Genomic DNA, 22,752 nt, shown 5'->3' with positions numbered 1-22,752 from the left:
GTTACTTTGGGGTATCATTTGCAGGTGCTTTTATTTATGCTTTTTCATGACTTTCATACCCTTAAAAATTTGATGTGGCAAAACACAGCGACTGTACTACGTGTAGTGCACAGGGAGGGGGCCGAGTGTTTGCCTACCCAGAGAACACTGCACAGAGTACAGCAATTGCAGGTGTGCTACATTCCCAAAGTCCCCATCCTGAAAGCTATTCTCTTTCTCCTCTCCGCCCCTTCTCCTCCGCCCAGGTAGGTTTCTCTGCTTAGCTTTCTAGTTTTGCATCAATTAGATTGTGCTCCCTCTCCGGCGGTGTTCGTGGGGGTGAGAGAGATGTTGTTCAAGTTCTTCTTGTATTGACTTCCATTGGTCTCTTGTACGCCGGGAAATGTTTCAATTTCTCTTACACTGATCTATGCAACCGTGTAAATCAACGCGGGTACCGTCAGCCCTGAAAAAGGGTTCTTTCCTGCTAAGACCTGTCTTTTCCAGCTGCTTTAACTGCCCCCACCACCCAGGAGGAGGTCGGGCTTCTCGGCGACGGGGGGCACCAGATTGCTCCTTTCCCGAGACTCGCTCCGCGTCGCGGGGTGACACCAGCCTGACGGAGTTAGTAACTGGCAGAGCACGAGGCTTTGGTGCCGAATTGTCGTGCCTGAATAAGAGCGTGGTAGGAGCACTCGGGTCCAGCGTTAGCAAATGGAGTTGCGTTGGAGGCGTTAAGACCCACGTCCTTTGTTCCTCTTCCTGCGTCTGGAACACATCTGGGTAACCCCAGAAAGTACAGCCCTTGGGAGAAGCGCGTGCTTCCCTCACAAAATGCAGCCGAGCTCAGAACAGCCAGAAATTGGTGGGAAACGTCTTTTACCTTCTAAATATAGCTTGTACCGCTTTGTCACAGCGGAAAGCAGCTTCGCAGTAGCTGCTTTTGAAGCACAATTAACTAATTGTTATTGAACTAATCAGCATCGCTCACGCAGCGTTCCTGATGGCGCAGAGGCACTGCTGCACAGGGGAAGCGTTCCTCGCTCCCCCCTCCCTTTCGCAGGCGCTGTAAGAAAACGGTCAATAAACACTGAACGTTTTTCTCTCGTGTCGTTCTCTCTCTTCTGCCGTTGCAGAAGGAGTGACTGCAAACGGCTGCGGATACACCTTCGTGCTCTTCCTTGGGAGGTGCCATCCCCGTGTTCCTTCCCTAAGCCCACACTGCGTTTGGCTTTGCCCGTTCCGCAGATCGGTCTGGCTGGTTTATCTTGCGACCTTCTGTTTGTTGTGTTGTGGTTTGGCTTTTATAATCCACTTAACTGTTACTTATCTGCGCCATAACTTGAGGGCAGTGGCTGCAACGGGAGAAGAAACAATCTGTTCTCCCCGCTACGGCGGGGACAGAGCTTCAATACGGCGAGGACGGTTTAGGATAGGCATAAAAAAAAACCCAACCAACCAAACAAACAAACAAAAAAACCCAAACAGCAACAACAAAAAATCTGGGAGTTAATTTAAGAGTTATTAAAATAGGGATATGCTGGCAGAGTTTGTGTGGGGATGGCAGCGGGATCGGGAAAGAGGTCAGTGATCGCGATTACCCAAACATCCGACCTGATCCCGGCGTGACGCGGGAGGATGGATGGATGTCTGAGCCCTCTCCAAATCCTTTCCAGCTCTTTTTTCCATGACCAGGAATCAGTGTGTACATTTCGAAGGTGCTTGCTTTAATTGTCGGCACATGCTGCGTTGAATATGGCTGTGTCTTCTCTCTTGTTTTTACTCCCTGGGTAGACAGGATTACAGCTGATACATGGACGTGCTGCAGCCACCCCTCCCGTGTAACGTGTAGACACACAGATTAGAGGCTTTTTGGGCCTGGAGCTGTCGCTTTGTGCCGTGTTTATGCAACACATTGTGCAATGAGATTCTGGCCTCTAGGTGCTACCACCAAGATGCAAATATATTGATTACTAGGGAATAAAAGCAGGCATGTTCGCAAAAGCGCGCTTTGATGACCTGGGGCGGGGGGAGGGGGGCGCTTGCTAGATAGAAAAGGATCAGAGGTCTTTACAAAACAGAAATTTGCTCGGGATTGGTTGGAACTGGGGGATCAAGCTGATGCACAGAAAATCTTCAGTCTCTCTCACTGCGTTTTTCTCCTCGGTTTGGTTTTGGTTTTTTTTTTTTTTTTTTTGCCTGCATGTTTATTTAAATGGCACGATTTTCGGGGAATCTTGTCCCAGACTTGTCTGTGACTATTCTGACATAGCACTGGCATTATAGAAACAATTAGAAAATCAGTAGAGGAGAAATCCTTTGCTGCCCAGAAATTGGAGCAGCTGTAACGGCAGCAAGGAATGCTTCATAAAAACAGTTATTAAGTTTACCCAATGAATCAGAAGGATTTGTAGCCTACCTGTGCTCCACAGCATCGTGGCAACTGTCACTAAGAAAAGGAATAGTAGCTTCATCCTGATGAAAAGCTCTCGGTGCCACGCAGCCCCGAGAGCAAATATCCCAAGCGAGCAGCGAGAAGAACTAAGGTGAACCTTCTGCAGCGCACGGAGCTCCGGCGCGGGCGGGCCACGGGGGATTTTAAGCACCTTCTCGTTAAAGGTTATAAGCATTTGCAAGCTCAAATTGACGGCAGTGTGAGCCGAGGCTGTTCAGAGCGACTGGAAAATGAGGGCAGTTAATATGTTTAAATGTGGATTTAGATGCGCAACTTTCTTCATGGGCTCGTTTTGACTCCCTCTTGCATTTCTTGCCTCTACGTGATCCTGCCAACATCATCCCAGTCCATAGGTGACGATGGGGTCTTTTTTACTAATTATTATACAGCCTGCTCAACCTTTCTCCATACTTTTTGGCTAAGAGTTTCAAGGAGACCATCTCAAGGGTGAATTGAAATCAGATATGAAAAGAAATGTTTACAGATACCTGGGTGAGGTTCCAAGGCAAGATGCGTGCGCAGAATTAGACTTTGTGAATACATACATTTCTTTCCCAGGGAAAGTGAAATGTTTTCCACCTGCCAAGAGCTGAGTTTGGACCCTCAGGGCTCTGTGTCACTCCTGCTATAGTTGATAATGTCACTAACACCTAAAGCAGTGCGAGGGATGCAGCTTTAACCTTGCTTTTTATGTGTTTGTGATTGCGACAGCCATGGAAAGATTCAGAGCTCAGTAATCTTGAACTGCATTCCTAGAAGGCAAAAGGCTTTTGAATTCACCTTTAAAATGCACTTGCTTTTATTGGCACGGGCTGTCCGCACAGTCAGGGAACGGTTTGGAGTTTCAAACAGGTAGAGTCTTTAGGGATTTGTTTCCTTCTTTTTAAAGTATTTCATTTCACCCTTAATGTAACGTGCTGTCTGCACAGAGCCACATCAAGCGGCCGCAGCACTTCTCTGCTGTCCCTTGCTGTCAACAAGAAATCTGCGCTTAGAAGAAGAGGGACACGTCAGCCTTGGAAAGTTGCACTGAGGGACAGACTCGCGGGGCACAAAAGCAAACAATTTGCATCTCGCGGAGGCTCTGGGGTAGCGAAGAGAAATGTCTTTTTCCACACTGTCTTTTTTTTTTTTTTTCCCCCCCTCCCATCAAATTTTCCGCTGCCGTGCCGGCAGAAGTACAGCTCCAGCAGCGAGCGTGTCAGTGGAGAATGATCACTGGCAGTTTTTAACCATTGTGTTTCTTAGACGTACTCCAAAAAGGATTTGAGGAGAAGTGGTGTTTTTCTGGCAGCAGGCTGCGCCCGCCGGCTCTTCTAACGGTCGCATCTCGGAAACAGCAATTGTTCCAGGCTGGCACAGGGGATCCAGAGAAAAATTCTATTGTAGGCGCTGCTTCAGACCTGGGTATTGAGAGCACTTTGAAGCCGTCAGTTCAGGACAGACGGTAGTGTCACTATCTAGAAAGAAAATAACGTTGCTCAAGTGGTCCATTTTCTTCTGTGATTGTACATATTCCTGTTTCCCTGAGCACATCGTCTTCTGCAAATCTCCGAGATGTATTTTCGGGTTTGTACTGTGTGATGGGTTTGGCCTGGCGCTCTGACGTGTGCTGTGAAAGTCTCCGAATCTTGAGAGTTTTGGTCCTTGACGGAACAGCCCTGCGTTGCGGCGAACCCCGCCGGCGGCTGCTGCCCTCGCTCCTCCAGCCAAGCGGAGAAGACGGGGCAGCAATTAGGCGAGCGCGCCCCTGGGCACAAGCTGTATTTTACTGACGGCCGTCGTCACCTCGTGCATTGGCTACATCTAGCCAAAAAGGAAAAAAAAATAATAGAATAAACAAATAGTTTTAACTGAGCACGGGGATAAAGGCTACTTTCAATTTTGCCTTTCACGTTTTAATTGTACAGCAATAATTTTGCAATAGAGTTGCCGATGGCAAACATGCAAAAGACATTAACTTTATTTATGTTTTGGATTATTAATGTGGCTGTTAAAATACCTCCAGTTAGTTTTGATTGAATTGTTTTTTTGTGCGATTCTGTCGTTTAATGGAGCGGTAAATAAGAATTTCTGATAATGAGCCCAAGCATCTGTCACAACAACCTGGCGCTGGTTATTAACATTTCCATTAACGGCAGGGTGGGCAGTGATAATATGGAAACCACACAGTTAGAACAAAATAAATAGTTGGTGTCAGGCTGAGTGGGTGTTAATTACTATTTTATTTTATAACTCTGGGGGGAGGGAGTATCGGTAGAAAAGTGTGACTTATGAAGGTCATTCTCTCTAAAGAAAGAAGTCTCCAGAGGAACAGATAACCGGGGCCATCTAACTCGAGGAGCGAATGTTTTATCGCTTCTATTTACGGCTCAGAAAGGGGCAGAGAGAAAAGAGGCAGCTTTCTCAGCTGGTCTGGGTGAAGGCGACGGCGGCGACGTGGAGAAAGGAGAAGCCCTGCCTTTCTCTCCCTACTTCTGGAGCTCGAACGGGATGCGCTCGGGCACCTTTTCTGCAGGCAGAGCGTGTGCGGGTTTGTTATGAGCTGCGGGCGGCAGAGACAGCGGGTCTGGCAAAGAGGCCGTCCTCGCCGGCCGCCGGGGAGGAAAATCCACCTGCACCAAGTTGGACCCGGACAAAGGGAAGGGTGGTGTGACCCAGGTGCGCTCAAAGATTAGTTTTCTAGCCCGGCACAGTGCAAAGAAGAAAAGCCGTCAGGAGCCAAAGAGGTCCAGCGTGCGTATGCGGAGGTAGAATCAAAGCAGAGCAAATGAGCAGCAGACTAAAAGTCATTTTGCCATACATAAAGTATTAGTTGAATTGATTAGCGTCTGACTGGTTTGGGAGGTAATTTTAGACTGTGTTTTGGCGCTGGCTCTCGGAGCCTGGGACAGGCTGTTAGGAAGCCGTGGTGCCGAGCGGGGGCCGGGCTGGCGCAGGGGGCTGCGATGCTCCCAGCCGCTTCCCGGGGCAGTGGCGCAGGGGCGCCGCGCCGCTGCCGAAGGCGAGCCCCACGCGGTACCCTACCCGCAGCACCAAAATTCTCCTTTCTTTTCCAAAGCTGCTGGCAGGGTTGAGTGGATTCGGTGCCTGACCCAGTCCGCACGGGACAGAGCACGACCCCCTCCCGAGGCCGCGCTGAGCCGTCCCCGGGCTGCAGGTCCCTGCGGGGCTGACTCCGGCGGTGCAAACAGAGCCTGTCCTGGCTCCTGCCGCACACGGAGAAGTGCAACCAGGATATGAACTGGTTCTGCTTGTCACCGTTAATTCTCCTCTCTTCCTTTCTCTCTAGCACCAGCGCTGGCTCCACAGAACATCCAGGTAACCCCCCTTTCTGCGAGCCAGCTGGAGCTCACCTGGGACCCCCCTCCGGCCGACAGCCAAAACGGGAACATCCAAGGCTACAAGGCAATCCTCCTCTTTCTGCTGCTTTCATTTCCCTCGCTTGGCGTTGCGAGTACTTGTGAGATAGCTCTACACACTACACTTGCCCTCGCTGCGTGAGGCAAATTACAACAGCGTTCAGGCTGCAGAATGGGAAACGGCACTCAGTCCCAAAACCCAAAGGAGAATGAGATTGGGGGGAGGGGAGAAAAGGAGAATGTGTTGCTATTTGTGGAGAAGGAGAGCGTGGGGAAAGAGGGTATGCAGAGAAGGAGGCAGCCCCACTTAGGCAGGCAACAGATCTGCTCCAAAAAGCAACAGACACACCAGAGCTAGAGGCAAGAAACGTATTGAAGAAAATTAACTGAGCTTTCTATCTATCAAATGTTCCAAGCCATTAGGAAAAGCAGAACTTTCTCCGAGCGAGAAGCCTGAGCCAGGTCAGATTTCGGAAGAATTATTTCATTTCCTTAACTTTAAAAAAATTAAATCATAGTATTAATTGTGTTTGGTTCGGAGGAGATGAGCACGTTGCGGAGGCATGTTGTTGAGCTTCTCCAGCACGAGAATGGACCCTCAGAGAGTGGAAATGGGCAAGTCTACAAACACTGGAGCTTGGCTTGGGTTCAGCGTCTGGCTCTGCCTCTCTCCATGAATTTAGGTCCACAAGCCAAGCCAAGCCAAGCCGATGTGAATAATCTGGCATCCCTTCTTGGCAGTAACGGGCATCCTTATATATCAATTCATGTTCTTTTCCTTTTGTACGTATATAGATGGCTCTAACAGCTTGGCTTGTAGAGCCAAGGTGGAGTCTGGCCTTGGCTCGTTCTCTCAACTTTCTGGCTTGCTTTGGCCCGTTGCAACGCTCTCGCTGCCAGGCCTGTCCAATAAGTAGGGCTGGCACCACTTCTCCTCTTGGAAACAACTTCTCCAAAGCCTAATTTTATGGCATCAGGATAAAAATTATGTAAGGGAAGAATGGGGAAAAGTATCTCAAGGAACTTTAGGGAAAGTCTTTATTACCCGCTTCAGGAAGGCATTTGCTTGGCTGTCCTGTGAAACCGTTGTGTGCAGGCAGAGGTGAATTATGGACCGTCGTATCGGGATGCCAGCGCTGACAGGCAGCTAGCATTTCAGGGAGAATTTAAAAACTGACCTCTCATCGCTGAACTCTGGCAGCTCATATCTGCTGTCATTAGGCCGTATTCTTCAGCCTGTGCTCTTTTTTTGAGTGATGCACTCGGCTATGCTGTCACTGGTCTCCGGGGAATTTGCCAAAGGAAGAGAAAAGATTGGGCACGTGGTGAAAAGCATTAGTATCCCATTTAATGGAGGAGTCCAGAGCAAGACTGTGCCATCTTCCTGATCTTTTGTAGCTGCAATGCCCAGATATTGTCGAGGTGTAGGATATACTAGAACATCTCACTGTCTCAACAGATTTACTACTGGGAGAGCGACACCCAAAACGACACGGAGAAGGTGAAGGTCCTTTTCCTCCCAGAGACGACCATCCGGCTCAAAAACCTGACCAGCCACACGCGGTACATGGTCTGCATCTCCGCTTTCAACGCAGCCGGGGACGGCCCCCGGAGCAGCCCCTCGCAGGGCAGGACGCACCAGGCGGGTACGGGACCCCTCTCTCGTCTCAAAGCACAGACTTGGTGGTGACCAAGTTACGGCACGTAACTGGGCAGTGGCTAAGGGAAATGGGGGGATGCAGGAGGGCACTGGCGTTTAGATTTAGCTTTCGGATGGGTCATTACTCTGTAATGGTCTTGGAGGGGAAAAAAGGGGATCACATAAGCGGACTGTGTGGGATACAGCAGAAACGAGAATGGACTGGCAGAAGGACCAGTCCCTTCACAAGCTGCTCCAGAGGGTCTGCGGGTCTGTTTCTGGCCTCTGCTATCGCATCTGCAAATCCGAAGGAACTCATCTCCCGTGCCTGCAAACTCCCCAGACAGTCCTGTGGGAGAATTACTGTGCTTTTTATAACTCCTCCTTTTTTTTTTTTTTTTTTAAAAGCCACCAGTCAGGCTGACTTCTGTGCTGGACGTGACCGTGGTGGGAGCGCTCCAGCACAGGGCGAAGGCAATGCCCTTGGTGGTGGCCACGAGGAGGAGGAGGTGTGCCCTCGGGCTCTATGCTCCCCAAGCGCCCTTCGGAGGGTCTTTCCCTTCTGCGTCCTACCTCCTTGCTTGCTTCTGAGGTTCCGCTTTGCAGCTGAGCGGCGGCATTTTTTAGGACAGGCTGCGTTTCCGATTGATTACAGCGCATTTGGATACAATTGACAAATCCCATTCTCAGCCTGTTTCCTTTAGACTTACGCTGGGCAAATAAACCAATGTTTTATAATATATATGTCTATCAGATTGACTACTCCTGCTGCAATTCAATCTCTTTCTAATCCTTTCAGCGCCCAGTGCTCCCAGTTTCTTGGCGTTCTCTGAAATCACTTGCACTACCCTCAACGTGTCTTGGGGCGAGCCGACAGCAGCAAACGGAGTCCTGCAGGGTTATCGAGTGGTCTATGAGCCTTTGGCTCCCGTCCAGGGTAAGAAAGACCTCCCATCATACATATTCATGGGGAAATCACAGAAAAATACTGAAGTATCTTTTATCTCTGCCCAATTTCCCACTTGCTCTCTGCCGTTTTCCAAGAGAAGCCAGGTGGCAGAGGGTAAGTAAAACAATTCCGCTATTGCCAAAACTGTTCAGCAAACTATAATATTGTGGAATATAGCTTTTGTCTGTCCTCTCTCATTTTCTTGCACAAACGATATTCTGTGTGATTTGAAAAGTCAGTTTACTGCCATCGTTACCTGGTGTGGGCGAAGAGGAAGCTCAGCCTGAGAGCGCCTGATTGTCTCCCTGCCTCGCGCTTTGAAATTGCTGAGTAGGCTCCAGCCCAGAACAGTCGTCAGACACATTTGTGTTGCTTATCACATCATGTGTCACTTCTGTTATCGCAAAGACTGCCCGGGCATCAAATGTGCTAGTCGTCACTGGTACCACTGCCGCTTTTGACAGGGGAGAATAACTGTGGTAGAGATTTAGTTGTGTCTGTTTACGCGGAGTTTTCAAGCAGCGTTTTTAACCCAGCACTAGATTTAAGCTGAACCACCACGGTGTGGTGGCCACAAATATTTCATTAATTTGCCAGAGCAGCAACAGAGGAGTTGGCGATTTCTCTGGAAACAAACGTAAATTCATTCCAAAGGTGAATTAGAAAAGATTACAAAGTTTGTGGATGGTCTTATTAATATTTTTATATTCCTGGTAGATCGCCAATAGTTCAATAGGATGTCCGACTTTGGCAGTGTGACAGCAGGGAGAGTAATTTCAGCCATTGCCAATCCATTTTAAACTCTTTTCCAAAGAAATAAGGACATCAATCACTTGTATTTGCTTCTTCTGTAAGGAATAAAGATCTGTATTATCTGAATATCCATGTCTCATGCACTGGGGAAGTTATATTCAGGAATGAAAACATGAGAATAAAAGCACTTTCAGCCTTTCCGGCTGGTGGGTCTGAGCACAAAGAGCTAATGCAGAAAGCATTTCAAATTCTGACCAAGAAATGTGCACAGGGTATGCAGGAGGTTCGGGCTGTTTGGGCTTTTCCTGCTTTTTATTCATTCCTGCACAAGGTTTAAGAATACATTCTTTTCCCCCCTGAAAATATGGAAGTGTCAGATCATGTTTTCTCTGCATGCATTTGACTTAACATCCTCAGGATCTTTGTTTTCTTTTCTTCTCTTCCCCACCTCTGCCTGTGCTGTCTCTAACTCCAGTTTGTCTCTCCTTCCCCTGTAGAAGATTTCTGATGTGAGCAGGGAGGTTACGGAGGACTTTTCCTCAGCTTCTACATTTTGCCTGAATTTATTTTCCAGTTTCTGGAAAATTATTAAATTATTAAATTTATTTATTTTCCACTTGCTCTTGTGCCAACATTTTTCTTTCAGCAAACTTATTTAGGCTCCTGCCGTGGTAAGCAGTCCCTCCCTCCATGCCATCATTTTCCTCTGATAGAAAAGCCATGCTTCGTTATTTAGAGAGCAAGGTAGAGCCAAACTCTTCTAAAAACGGAGCAGGTAAGGGCGCTGAACGCAGGAGCGAGGCTTGCGATCCCGGAGGGTCCTTCCAGCCCCCCCAGGTCTCGCCTTCCTCCACGCCAGCACTACAGCGCACCAGTATGGATGGACCAGCACTGGAACTAATTGCCCCGAGAAGCTGTGGCTGCCCCATCCCTGGAGGTGTTCAAGGCCAGGTTGGACGGGGCTCGGAGCAACCTGGGCTGGGGGGAGGTGGCCCTGACAATGGCAGTGGGGATGGAAGTAGGTGATCTTCAAGGTCCCTTCCAACCCAAACCATTCCATGATTCCGTGACCCGCCCCCCCGAGCTTTTTTCCTGCATCTTTTGACTCTTCACCCATTCGTGATTGTTGGCTGAGCATCCTGGCCCTGGTGACCCCTCCTGCCTTCCCACTCACAAGCCACCGCTTAAAACCTGCGCGTTTTGCAAAACCTCCTAACAGCGATTTGTTCTTTAGCACAGCCTTCTCCCTGTTTGACCTTTTATTGTTTAAGCTTTACAGTGTTATGTTTTACACAATAATAGATAACAGAAGTGCCCTGGAGCCTTTTTTAACAGTTTCTCTTTTTTTTGGAACATAACTTCAAAATGACAAATGCTTCCTGATTTGTCTCGGAGAAATGAAATAGTACACCTAGGGAAGGAGGGAGCACTTTTACTGCTTCCTCGTTAACCAGGGAAAGATTCCCCGAGTTATAAATTGTATCTGGGAGAAAAACTTTGAACAGAAATCGCTTGGACGTTATTCTTTATTTAACTGATAAAAGCTGAAAGAAGCATCTTGATTTGCATAAAATAAGCATCTGGATTGAAAACCGTCTTCCTTCGGCACTTTTCTGCGAAGACAAACTAGCAAGCTGCCTTCTCTAGTGGGAAAAACGTTTTCCCACTTCCTATCTTCTTGGTTTGAAATGCATTATGTACATCTACAGAACCAGAAAAATGCCAAAAGGACTCTGTAAATTTGAACTTTCTGTTCTGTGAAACATTTTATAAATCAAATTCTTTCCATTGACTTACTTTCAGAAAATTTCCCTGAAAAGCCGGTATTTCTTGTTTTCAAAGCGCTCATTGCCGCTCTGCCCTTTACGCAGCGTTGAGAACCTAAACGTAAAACTATCTATGAACCTTGATGAAGGAAACAGCACTGATTTTAATTCATCCACGTAAGGAAAATTCTTAGAGAGTGATAAGAGTGAAACACAAGTCAGGACTTCAGCCTTGTCCAAGCTAATAGCGCTTTGATTGCTTCCCCGATTGCAGTGGCACTGATAGCCACAAGGTAACTGTGAGAAATACACCATCCTTCATTCCACGTTCCCTTGGCAATGGTGGCAATGACAGGATGAGGTGAAAGGAAGGAACCTGGCCCTTGTTTCCTCCTCCAGGCAATGTTGCGGGTTACTTGGCAAAGGAGCAGTGGAGCAACGCTTGCTTAGGAAGCAATCTGCAACACGCACTCCTCTTCGTTTACCTCCTCCTTTCTTCCCAGAATAATTAGTGAAGTTGCGTGTAGTCTCTTGGTAATTTCCCAGTTGTATTGTAAGGTTTTTTCTTGTCAGTACCCACTTATCAAGCTTAAACTCTAATTATACTTATCAGTGCTGAAAATTGGCTATTATCACTACTTAAACTCCTGCTAATTGTAAGAAATACTTTCTTAGCAAACTGTTAGATAATTTTACTTGCCATCTAGATGTAATAAGCTCCGCTTGATTTCTATTTTTGCATTGCAACCTTTTCTTATGTTTTTTTTTTTATCTGCGTGGCTGTTCCAGGGGTGAGTAAGGTGGTGACCGTGGACATTAAAGGGAACTGGCAACGCTGGTTGAAGGTCCGAGATCTCACCAAGGGCATGACCTATTTATTCAGAGTGCAAGCCCGAACCATCGCCTATGGACCTGAGCTGCAAGCCAACGTCACAGCTGGGCCAGCAGAAGGTAAGTGGGGCCATAAAACCACGTCGCGAGCCAGATCGGTTACAGAAATGTGGTCCAACAGCAGGGACTAGTGCACTCAGGGCTTAACTTGAATTTCCAAGCCAAGGAGAAGTTGAGTCGCAGGAGCGCAGGATGTGATTCAGTGGGTTTCGCAACTGCCCAGGAAAAATGTTTCCTTTTTTTCCTGAAATCTAGAACTCTGATGTGAATAAACAAAGCAGTGTGAATAAATCATAACGCAAACGGGCTGGCCAGCGATTCCAGAGCTGCAGCCTGACAGCGCGGTGCGTAATTCTGACTGTACTGCTCTGCGGTGGGGTCAGAACTGAATAACTCCGCCGAAACCAGCAGAGGTTCCTACATGTCAAACCAGAAAGAATTTACAATTACTCTCTCCTGACGCTTTGGCTTACGCACTGGAAGAGGTCGGCAAAGTTCCCGATGCGTCGAGAGGAGCAACAGGCGGAACGTCAGCGTTCCCCCCTGGTTCCGTGTTGTTACCAAACGAGTTGGCTTTCTTGTTTGACCGGTGATTTTGATAAACAGATAATCTGACACGGTAAACACCTTCCAATGGTACCAGCCGGTCTGGTAAATAACAGAGCATCAGCACAATGGTCACAGTTCTGATTTTTTGCTGCTTTTTCCAGCTCAGGGAAATGTTTACTCCCTCCATACGAGCCATGTGTGGCGGTTCCACCCTTCTGGGTGCCAGCAAGCTTTCCGTTTGTCACGGTACCTTCCGTAGCCATTGTCCGGGACAGGAGCGCTGCGGATCCCCAGTCTAACTCTCACGCTCCACCCCAGACGGTGTAAAGCCGGAATCCTCTCTCACGTGGCCACGGCATCTTCCCAAGCGCGTGGGCGGGCGGCTGTGCCCACAAACCTCTCCCTCAAAGGCAGAGGCGGGTTCCACCTCTGAAGTCAGAAATAGCAGCGGCAATGTGCAAACGCTGCAGATATGCTAATGGCTAAAATGAGCACATTTTTTTCTCTTTCCGTCTTAATCCAGGCACCTGTGAACCTCAGCCGTTGATATGTAACTGCTGGCACTGGCGCTAGTGAAAAATTTAGGTCAATAGCCCGTTGAGCTGGTTTATGTTGTATGTATGTTGGCCAATACTTCCAGATAACTATTTTCCCCTATATCAGTAGAAGAAATGAAGAATACTGCAGTCTGTGTCTGATATACCGCCACCATTTGCTGTTCTCTTTTCATCCTTCAGGGTCTCCTGGCTCCCCTCAGGAAATTCTGGTGACTAAATCTGCTTCTGGGCTGACGCTGCAATGGACTGAGGGAGATTCAGGAGAAAAACCCACAACTGGGTACATTATAGAGGCGCGACCCTCAGGTAAGCCACGGGAAACCACGAGAGCTTGGTGTCGTGCCTTCCCTGCCTTCAGTCCGCGCTGAAACCCATCCCGCAGGGGAGAGGTCGTTTGTCATCCCAGTAAGGTAATGGGATTTTGTGAGAGAACGCTGTTGCCAGCCGGTATTAAACCGTTGCTGGTTTATTACGCGGTTTAGCAGATTTTCTTCTGTTTAGGAGCAGTCACAGAAAATTACCCCGAGTGCTCTGGCTTTCACTGTGCTATATCACTGGTAAATCATCCAACTGATGAGCTAATAGAGTTAATAATTAAAATTCAAAAAAAGGATAGGCAAGGAAGAAGAGGTGGTGGGGTGGCCCTCTATGTTAGGGGCAGTTTTGAATGCCAGGAACTTAACAGTGTGGATGACAACACTGAGTGTGTATGGATAAAAATTAAGGGGAAGGCTAATAAGGCAGACATCGTGATGGGAGTTTGTTATAGACCTCCTAATCAGGATGTAGAAGCCGATGAAGTATTCTACAAGCAGCTGGCAGAGGTCTCACAATCATCTGCCCTTGTTCTTGTGGGGGACTTCAACTTCCCAGACGTCTGCTGGAAATACAATGCAGCAGAGAGGGAACAGTCATGGAGGTTCCTGGAGTGTGTGGAAGACAACTTCCTAACACAGCTGGTGAAGGAACCAACTAGGGGAAGTGCCCTACTGGACCTACTGTTTGTTAACAGAGAAGGTCTTGTGGAGGATGTAAAGGTTGGAGGTCGCCTTGGGCACAGTGATCACGAAATGATAGAATTTTCAATTCTTGCTCACGTAAGGCGGGGAGCCAGCAGAACTGCCACCTTGGATTTCCGAAGGGCAGACTTTAGCCTGTTTAGGAGCATGGTCGAGAGTGTCCCTTGGGAGGCAGTTTTGAAGAGCAAAGGTGCCCAGGAAGGCTGGGCATACTTCAAGCAGGTGCTCTTAAAAGCTCAGGAGAAGGCCATCCCCTTGTCTCGAAAAACGAGCAGACGGGGAAGACGACCAGCCTGGCTAAATAGAGAACTTTGGCTGGACCTCAGGAAAAAAAGAAAAGTTTACATTCTCTGGAAAAGGGGGTTGGCAACTTATGAGGATTATCAAGATATAACAAAGCTATGTAGGGGGAAAATGAGAAGGGCCAAAGCTCAATCAGAACTCAGCTTGGCCACTGCAGTCAAAGACAATAAGAAAAGGTTCTTTGAATATATCAATAGAAAAAGGAAGACTAGGGAAAATGTAGGCCCGCTGGTGAACGAGACAGGTGCCCTAGTGGTGGAGGACGCAGAGAAGGCAGAGTTACTGAATGCCTTCTTTTCTTCGGTCTTCACTGCTAAAGCTGTCCCTCATGAATCCCACCCTCTGAAGGCAAAAGGGGAGGTCTGGAGAGTGGAAGATTTTCCCTCAGTTGAGGAGGACCGGGTCAGAGACCACTTGGCCAAGCTGGACATTCACAAGTCCATGGGCCCTGATGGCATGCATCCGCGAGTGCTGAGAGAGCTGGCGGATGTTATTGCTAGACCACTCTCCATCGTCTTTGAACGGTCATGGAGAACAGGAGAGGTGCCTGAGGACTGGAGGAAGGCCGACATCACTCCAATCTTCAAAAAAGGCAAGAAGGAGGACCCAGGGAACTACAGACCGGTTAGTCTCACCTCTGTCCCTGGGAAGGTATTGGAGCGACTCATTCTGGATGTCATCTCCAATCACGTTGAGGAACAGGAAGTTATTGGAAGTGGTCAACATGGATTTACCAAGGGTAAATCGTGCTTGACCAATCTGATAGCTTTCTATGATGTTATAACTGGTTGGCTGGATGAGGGGAAAGTCGTGGATGTCATCTACCTTGACTTTAGCAAGGCTTTTGACACTGTCTCCCATGACATCCTTATTAGGAAGCTGAGGAAGTATGGGCTAGATGAGGTGACAGTGAGGTGGATTGAGAGTTGGCTGCGGGACAGGACTCAGAGGGTTGTGATCAGCGGCACAGAGTCTAGTTGGAGGCCTGTAACCAGTGGTGTCCCCCAGGGGTCAATACTCGGTCCTATTTTGTTTAATATATTCATTAATGACCTGGATGAGGGGACAGAGTGTATCCTCAGCAAGTTTGCTGATGATACCAAACTGGGTGGGGTGGCTGACACCCCAGAGGGCTGTGCTGCCATCCAGCGTGACCTGGACAGGCTGGAGAGCTGGGCAGAGAAGAACCTAATGAGGTTCAACAAAACCAAGTGCAAGGTCCTGCACCTGGGGAGGAAGAATGCTAGGCACCAGTACAGGTTAGGGGCTTACCTGCTGGGAGATAGCTTGGAGGAGAAGGATCTGGGGGTTGTGGTAGACAGTAAATTATCCATGGCCCAGCAATGTGCCCTTGTCGCCAAAAAGGCCAATGGAATCCTGGGCTGCATAGGGAAGAGTGTGGCCAGTAGGTCGAGGGAGGTCATTCTCCCCCTCTACTCGGCACTGGTGAGGCCACAACTGGAATACTGTGTCCAGTTTTGGGCTCCCCAGTTCAAGAGGGACAGGGAACTGCTGGAGCGAGTCCAGCGAAGGGCAACTAAGATGATTAAGGGCTTGGAGCACCTCCCTTATGAGGAAAGGCTGAGAGAGCTGGGACTCTTTAGCCTGGAGAAGAGAAGGCTGAGGGGAGACCTGATTATGGCATACAAGTATCTAAAGGGTGGGTTGAAGAAGGATGGAGCCAGGCTCTTTTCATTGGTTCCAAGTGACAGGACGAGGGGCAATGGGCACAAGTTAGAACACAGGAAGTTCCGTTCAAATACACGGAAACAGTTCTTTACGGTTCGGGTGACAGAGCACTGGAACAGGCTGCCCAGGGAGGTTGTGGAGTCCCCTTCCCTGGAGATTTTCAAGACCCGCCTGGATGCAGTCCTGAGAAATGTGCTCTAGGCAATCCTGCTTTAGCAGGAGAGTTGGACTAGATGATCTCTAGAGGTCCCTTCCAACTCTGATAATTCTGTGATTCTGTGATTCTGTGAAAATTCACTTAAACACATACAGTATCTTTCATGTGCGAGGCCCAATAAGTACTTGCAAACTGTATTTTGAGGACCACAGATAGAATCTGTCCTCTGCTGCAGCAGAGTACGGCAGCTAATTAGTGTTTTCCTGTTAATAACAGGGCCGGCGCTTTAGCACCGCATACACATCGCTCTTCCGCAGGGAGGGCATTGGCGGGCAGAGGAATCCCCTCATCAACACACTTTTTCTTGGTGCTTTCTCAGAGCTCCTCTGCTTCCGGGATTTGCGTCTTACTGAAGCCGCTCTATGCTTTTTCCAGAATATTCCCCTGGTTGGATGCGATCGTTTGAAATGTAGGCGCCTGCTCCAGCCCCTTCGCAGCACCGGTACCCCTTGCACATTCCATAAGCGCCTACTTTCTGGTACCCGAGTCGTTAACAACAAAAAAGTGGATGGTGCCAGACCCCTGGGCAATCTCACTTGAGAATTTCCCTCCACTCTGACAGTGAATGTTGATAACCGTTCGCCGCGAACAGTTTTGCAGCTGGTGATGCATCTCCCAGATACTGGTTTCACGTAGGCCGTGTTTGGATGTCAAAAGCTTTGCTGAAGTCAGGATAGATGATGTCTGCTCTTTCTCCTCTATTGACAAGGTCTGCTACCCTGTCACAGGAGGAAATTAGACATGATTTATACTTGACATGTCCATGTTGGCCGCTTGTTCTTTCCTTTTTTACTTCTAGGTGCTTGCACATCGCTTGATTATACATTGATTAAATGGATGCTCATCTGTTTGATTATATAAAGGATCCTAAGGGTTTCTTGTATGTGTCTGGAATGTAAGGTTGCGTTTAAAACCAGACCAGTCACAAAATTGTTGTCTGCATTTCTCTGGTCATCACCGAGGATGCAGATTGCCATACTTGCATCCGGCAGAACTGGCTCTGTAGTGAGGCTCTGCTGTGACCCTACAATTTCTTCCTAATTTCTGTCATTTAACTTGAGAATTGTTTTCAAAACAAAGTGAAGGAAAATGTGTACCTTCTCAAAGCGCTGGAGTTTCTGAGGGTTTTTTTAGTTAGAGGCGTGATGCCACCGCGCTTCTGTTTCCCTTACACCAGCTTATTGATTTCTGCCCCTATTTCTTCATAGGTAAAAAGTATCCTGTCTTACTTGAACAGCATTTTTTACGTAGCAAGTTAAACCAAAACTGTTCATCGAAGTTCTCGTACCAGCTTAGGTTTCCCCAAACAGGGTTTTTTGAGTAAGAGCGGTTTAGAGGGAACCCACCAGCCGGCGTACAGAATGTCTGCGAGCTGGAAATTCACCTCCTGTGAGCGGTGACATGGCAAACTCATCCCGTGTTCCTGGGCTGGTCTCACCGTTGGGTGTGAAGGAACATTTCACGGTTCGTGGCTAAGGACGGAGGATTTGCAACCCGCTCTTTTTGAGTAGGAAGAAAACAGCCCCTCCAAGGCAGGTCTGAGCTGCATTAACCCGGGGCCACTCCTGCTGGCCCCACTCCGCCGATCCTGCAAACACACAGATGAGGTCTTATTCTCCTGCTCTTGCAGCCTTGACTGTTGAGGCATTTAATTCCTCTTCAGATTATTTTAATCCTATTCAAGCTGCAGTAGCAAATGAACTGGGCATTTGTATGCCGGGTTCTCATCCTTCGTTCTGGTTGCAGCTGTAGGAAGCGTGAGATGCGATCCAGGAGAGGAGACAGACTAATTGGAACATTTGCTTATTTCACCCAAGCGCCGGTTTCCTTTCTGTGCCGCTTTTCTTCCTCGTCCCTGCACGGAGGAGTTTGAAATCTGAATTACGGGCTTAACAAAAGCAGGGAACTAATTCCTCCTGTCAGGGCTGGTCTTTCAGAGCAGCTTCTGTTTCAATATAGTTCTGAGATTTTGCTTCTGCGCGTTGATTTATGTGGATAGTCGATCACGGTTTGGAGCAACCTTTGTTTTTAAGGAGTTGTTGTCCAAGAGAAGAGCAGTTGACTCGTGCCCTTCACGTAAAATCAAGGAAGAAAAAGATATTCATCCCTCTGAGATCAAAAAAGGGGCATTGAACAGACAGATGAAAAGCTTTAGCTTGTTGCCAATATTTAAATGCAATACCACTACCTTAGCGTTTCACATCTCGAGTGTCATCTATTATAGGCCTCATTACCCCAAACGTTAAATGCTGTATCATCTCATTTTCCCTGCAGTAGCTCCCTGCCAAGACTCTTCCATCAGAGTGGGAGGGTGGCTTTCTGTCACAAATGGCAAACCCTACCCGCTTTTGTCACTCCCCTTTGCATTTTTCGGTGCCCTGCTGCGTCTCCCAGGGCTCCGGCTGCCCTGCTGGGTCTAGCGACGGTGGCAGCAGGCAGCTGAGATTGTTCATTTGATCTCCCCGTTTCTTTCCTGGATTTATGGAAGGTGACCAGGCTGGCTACCTCCTCTGCATTCTGAATACACTCGGACACGGGGATAGAGGAGGAGAACCAATATTTTTTCCAGAGTGATCTGTGCTAGAGGATGACATTACGGAAACAGAAGAGTTTTTCTTTTCCTTCAACTTCTCTGTCCCCAGAGAAACGGATTCCGGTTTAGCTCCTTGTGCATTGCAAGAAATGCAATTAAGCAGCTTCTCTCACTGCCATCGTAAGCACTCCCTCGACATCATCTGGGCTGGCTAAGGAATGGGTATTAGATCGCGTCCTCAGTTTTTACGTACAGAGGAAAAGTCAGAAATGGCACAACCGCGTTAAGGTCCCCAGTGCTGCCGGAGGGAGCGGAGAAGCTGGTTTCACCCCTCTTTTCCCAACGCCATGCCACATCCCATCCAAGGCTCCTCTCTGGACTGTGCTTTAGTGGGGGGCACTTGGCCTGTAAGGTACTAAGCAGTCTCCCACAGACTTTCCTTCCCGGTTATCCCCTATCTACAAAATGGGTGTTTTTGCGTAACGCCCTGGGGATCCACGCTGCCAGGCGTGCACGTGGACACGTTGCTGCTGAGCGTGACACCTTCCTGCCTGTATTTGCCTCCTGCAGTCACCTGGAGCTGCCGGGCAGCCGTGTCGGTGTTCCGTCTTCACGGCTCGTGTTGCCTCAGGAGCAGCCCCCGAGCCAGGACAAACTGATACAGATTTCCTCTTCTGCTTCCTCTCCCCATGATGTCTTTTGGGTTTTGTTTGTTTGCTTTTCCTGAGCAGGGGATGAATTAAGCCCAGTGGGACAGAATTGCATTTTAACATGCTTCCAATAATCATAGAATCACAGGATGGTTTGGGTTGGAAGGGACCTTGAAGATCACCCAGTTCCACCCCCCTGCCCTGGGCAGGGCCACCTTCCCCCAGCCCAGGTTGCCCCAAGCTCCGTCCAACCTGGCCTTGAACACCTCCAGGGATGGGGCAGCCACAGCTTCTCGGGGCAACCTGCGCCAGGGGCTCACCGCCCTCACAGGGAAACATTTCTTCCTAATATTTAATAATATAATAATATTAATAATAATAATATTTCTATTATTATAGAAATATTGCTGTGAACAGGCTGGTTAACCTCAGATCAGCCACAAATCATGAGCTTAGGATGTAGACAAGTCAGGAAAGCGTTTACTTTTGCTCCCCAAGATGATCAGTTCCATGAAGGCAGCAGACATTTTGGGGAAGAACCCATCTACTCAGAGTGGGGATTGTCCTTCCCAGAAGTGCTGGTTTTCGTTTCCCACACCCTGAGGGCAGATCTCACTTTAGTTTCCTTTCTGGTGTCTTGAGCGATGATTTTGTGTTTTCTTCCTTTTCTATTTATTTTTAAACAAATGAGGGAGTGCAGTGTCAAGCGTGGACACAAACCAGCAAAAGTCAGTAAATTCAAAGTGAAGGGTGCAGCTGCATTGCCGGCGTCTGCCATGGGGCCTTCGGTTCGCCTCTGCTCGCGAGCGACGGGCCGAGGCTGACAGGTTGTCAGCCTTCACTTCCCATCCTTGTCCTCTCGCTGGTTTGCCTGCGAATCCAGCCCTTTGCCTCTGACAAATACATCCACGGTTTAATTTTGTCCTCTGTAGGAGGAACACCGCCCGCATTCAGCCGGTCCTTAACTCTCAGCAGCTTCTCCCCTCGTAAACCTCCTAATGTGTAATTAGGAGGAAGTTTTACGGCGCAGCTCTCCTCTTGCTCCAAACGGGGAAGGCCGGTGGTTAAGACCCGAATATCTGACAGCTTTCCATCTCCCCAGCCGCGGCACGGCGGTTGTTTGGTAGTGGCCTGAGTTAGCAGAGCCAGGAGCCCTCGTTACCGACCCCAATTAATTGCCTGCGGAGCCCGGCTGGCCTGTGGGCGCTGCGCGTGGCCACAACCCGCAGAGCTGCTCCTCGATGGCCGGGGCAGGCTGGACGCTGAGTCATCTCGGAGGTGGTTTCACCTTCCTCCGTCATTGAGATCTTCTCCTCGTGCACGTGCCTCACTCCCAAATGGGACGGAGAAGTCAAGGCTGGGGGACAAACATCAAATCTCACATCAGCAGGAAATACAGCTGGAGTGGGGTCTGGTGAAGCGGTGACAGAAACAAGAAGCAAAGAAAAACTGATTTTTTTTTTTTTTTTTGAGGAACCCTTCCATTTCCATCGGACATTTAGGCCCTTTTTAAGAAGCCGAGTGCCCAGGGAAAGGCAATGCAAAATGAAGAAAGGGACAGATGTTATTGAAGGCAAAGCATTTGCAAGCAGTGCGAGTGTGTCCCCGCTGCCTCTCTCGGGACATCAGCCAGGGACGGGCTGGGGCTGGCTGAGCCCTGCACCTCTTTGCGGGAGTCCGGTCCTGCAAACTTTGCTTTTCTTGGCGGTTTCTGTGAGTTAATACCCAATTGATATCCCAACCGCAACACGTGCATCTTTCCTCCCTAAACTGAGTGGAAAATACTGTGTACAGTGTACTAATGATTTGCTACAGAACTTAAAGGCCAATCTTTGCTATCACAGGTGACCTTCTAATGAATTCTCTTTCAGCTGAACTTCTAACATTTAGAGCAAACCTAGTTTTGAGGGATGGGGAAGAGATGCAGTGAATGAATTTGTGTGTGTGTGTGTGTGTGTGTGTGTTCAATATTTAATCTCACAGTTCACCACTGAAATGAAATGCTTTTTTAGTTTGGATATAACTGATTGCAATCTCTGTCTACAAAGAGGGGCCTGAATATTCCAGATGGAGAGAAGATAAATTAATTGAGGCTCTGGAATTAAAAACCTTGTTGGCCAGGGCTTGGGAAGCCACAGACTGTACCGCACACAGCATTTACTTGGAGTCAGCAGTGGGGCAGACGTAAGGATGTCCCTCCTTCCAGGCTGCCACCCTGCAGGCTTCTGACCTATGTCTGCATCAGCACCTCTCCGGCATCCCAAGGATCCCACACCGGGTCCCACCTTGGCCGATCCCTTTTTCCTATCACAGGAAAAAATAAATAAATAAATAAAAAGTTTGGGCAAAGATTCTTCAATGAATGAAAGGGGGACGGGCCAGAGAAGATATGGCCACCAGCCGGAGCATCTCTGGGCCCCTGTGAGACGGGAATCCCTCCAAAGGAACATCCACCAGCAGCCGGTGCTGCCCCACACCATCACCACCATAGAGAGGTGGAAATGCAATGTTACTTCTCAAGGGTAATTTTCCCAACGTATTGTAAGCTTTACAGGGTGGTTAAATGTACACTTCCTCGGTCTTTTGGGTATTCTGCACTGTGCCCCCTCACAGGTTTGAGAGAATGAGTGAGAAAGTGCGTGTGTGAACAGTTGTGTTTGTTGCAGTGATTGTTGAACATCCATTTTTATTGTTGCCTTTTCTTCCCCCATTTAAGTGGCTTTCAATGCAAACAAATTGCTTTTCAGACAATTCACAATGGGCTCAAATTCTCTTATTGCTGTTTACAAATGTGTTTATGAAAGCTCAGGCAATTCTAGCAATTATGGCAATATTTTATAGTCTGAGATGCATCTTCCTGGTATCGGTGGTTGCAACAATCTGACTTTGAAAATGCATCCCTCGCTCCACCCTCTTCAGAGAAACTAAATCCCAAACTCCCTTTTTATTACATTGTAAGTTTACGTGGTAGAAATAATCTAGCCTTCTATTGCCCTGTAAAAGGGAAGTCAATATTTTATCTCTTGTTTTATAGCCATTGTAATATCCAGCTAATACATAACAATGGTACATTATGATAACTTCATTATACTCTGATCATGCTGGTGAATAATGTATTGGTCTGAATTTTAAGCATGACAGAAAAATTACCTATTTTTATTGTTCTTCGGTATTTCTCAAATGTAGCTGAAACAATAACATTTCAGCCTGCTTTTTGCATCCGCTGAGACCGCCGATCCTCATGATCGGAAAAAGATGTAGTTTGGGGGTTGCTAGTCATTGTGTGTGTTGCTAGACGTGCAGCACGGTACAAATTACCGAGCCGATATTTACCCATGCCGAAGTTAAAACATTCAGGTGGAAATGCACCTGCGGCGTTAATCAGTCCATCGTCGCTGCTATTCCCCGTTGCGCAGAAGTAGGCTAAGGGCCAACTTGTGC

At 48.2% G+C, this 22,752-nt stretch overlaps 1 protein-coding gene across 1 annotated transcript in view; it reads left to right on the top strand.

The window, feature by feature from the left end:
• Nucleotides 1–22,752, top strand: part of SDK1 (sidekick cell adhesion molecule 1) — a gene marked incomplete at its 3' end in the record, with an annotated part of 423,737 nt that overhangs the window by 387,216 nt on the left and 13,769 nt on the right. Inside the window, exons 36-40 of the mRNA XM_082490690.1 lie at nt 5,727–5,842; nt 7,256–7,442; nt 8,235–8,372; nt 11,693–11,854; nt 13,081–13,206. Coding sequence (XP_082346816.1) covers nt 5,727–5,842; nt 7,256–7,442; nt 8,235–8,372; nt 11,693–11,854; nt 13,081–13,206 — 729 coding nt within the window. The remainder of the gene's footprint in view (nt 1–5,726; nt 5,843–7,255; nt 7,443–8,234; nt 8,373–11,692; nt 11,855–13,080; nt 13,207–22,752) is intronic.

This window comes from Vanellus vanellus (genome assembly GCF_965231255.1).
Source record: "Vanellus vanellus genome assembly, chromosome: 14".
Classification (NCBI taxonomy): domain Eukaryota; kingdom Metazoa; phylum Chordata; class Aves; order Charadriiformes; family Charadriidae; genus Vanellus; species Vanellus vanellus.
The sequence above is the reverse complement of the archived record's forward strand: the minus strand, read 5'-3'. Positions and strand labels throughout refer to the sequence as shown.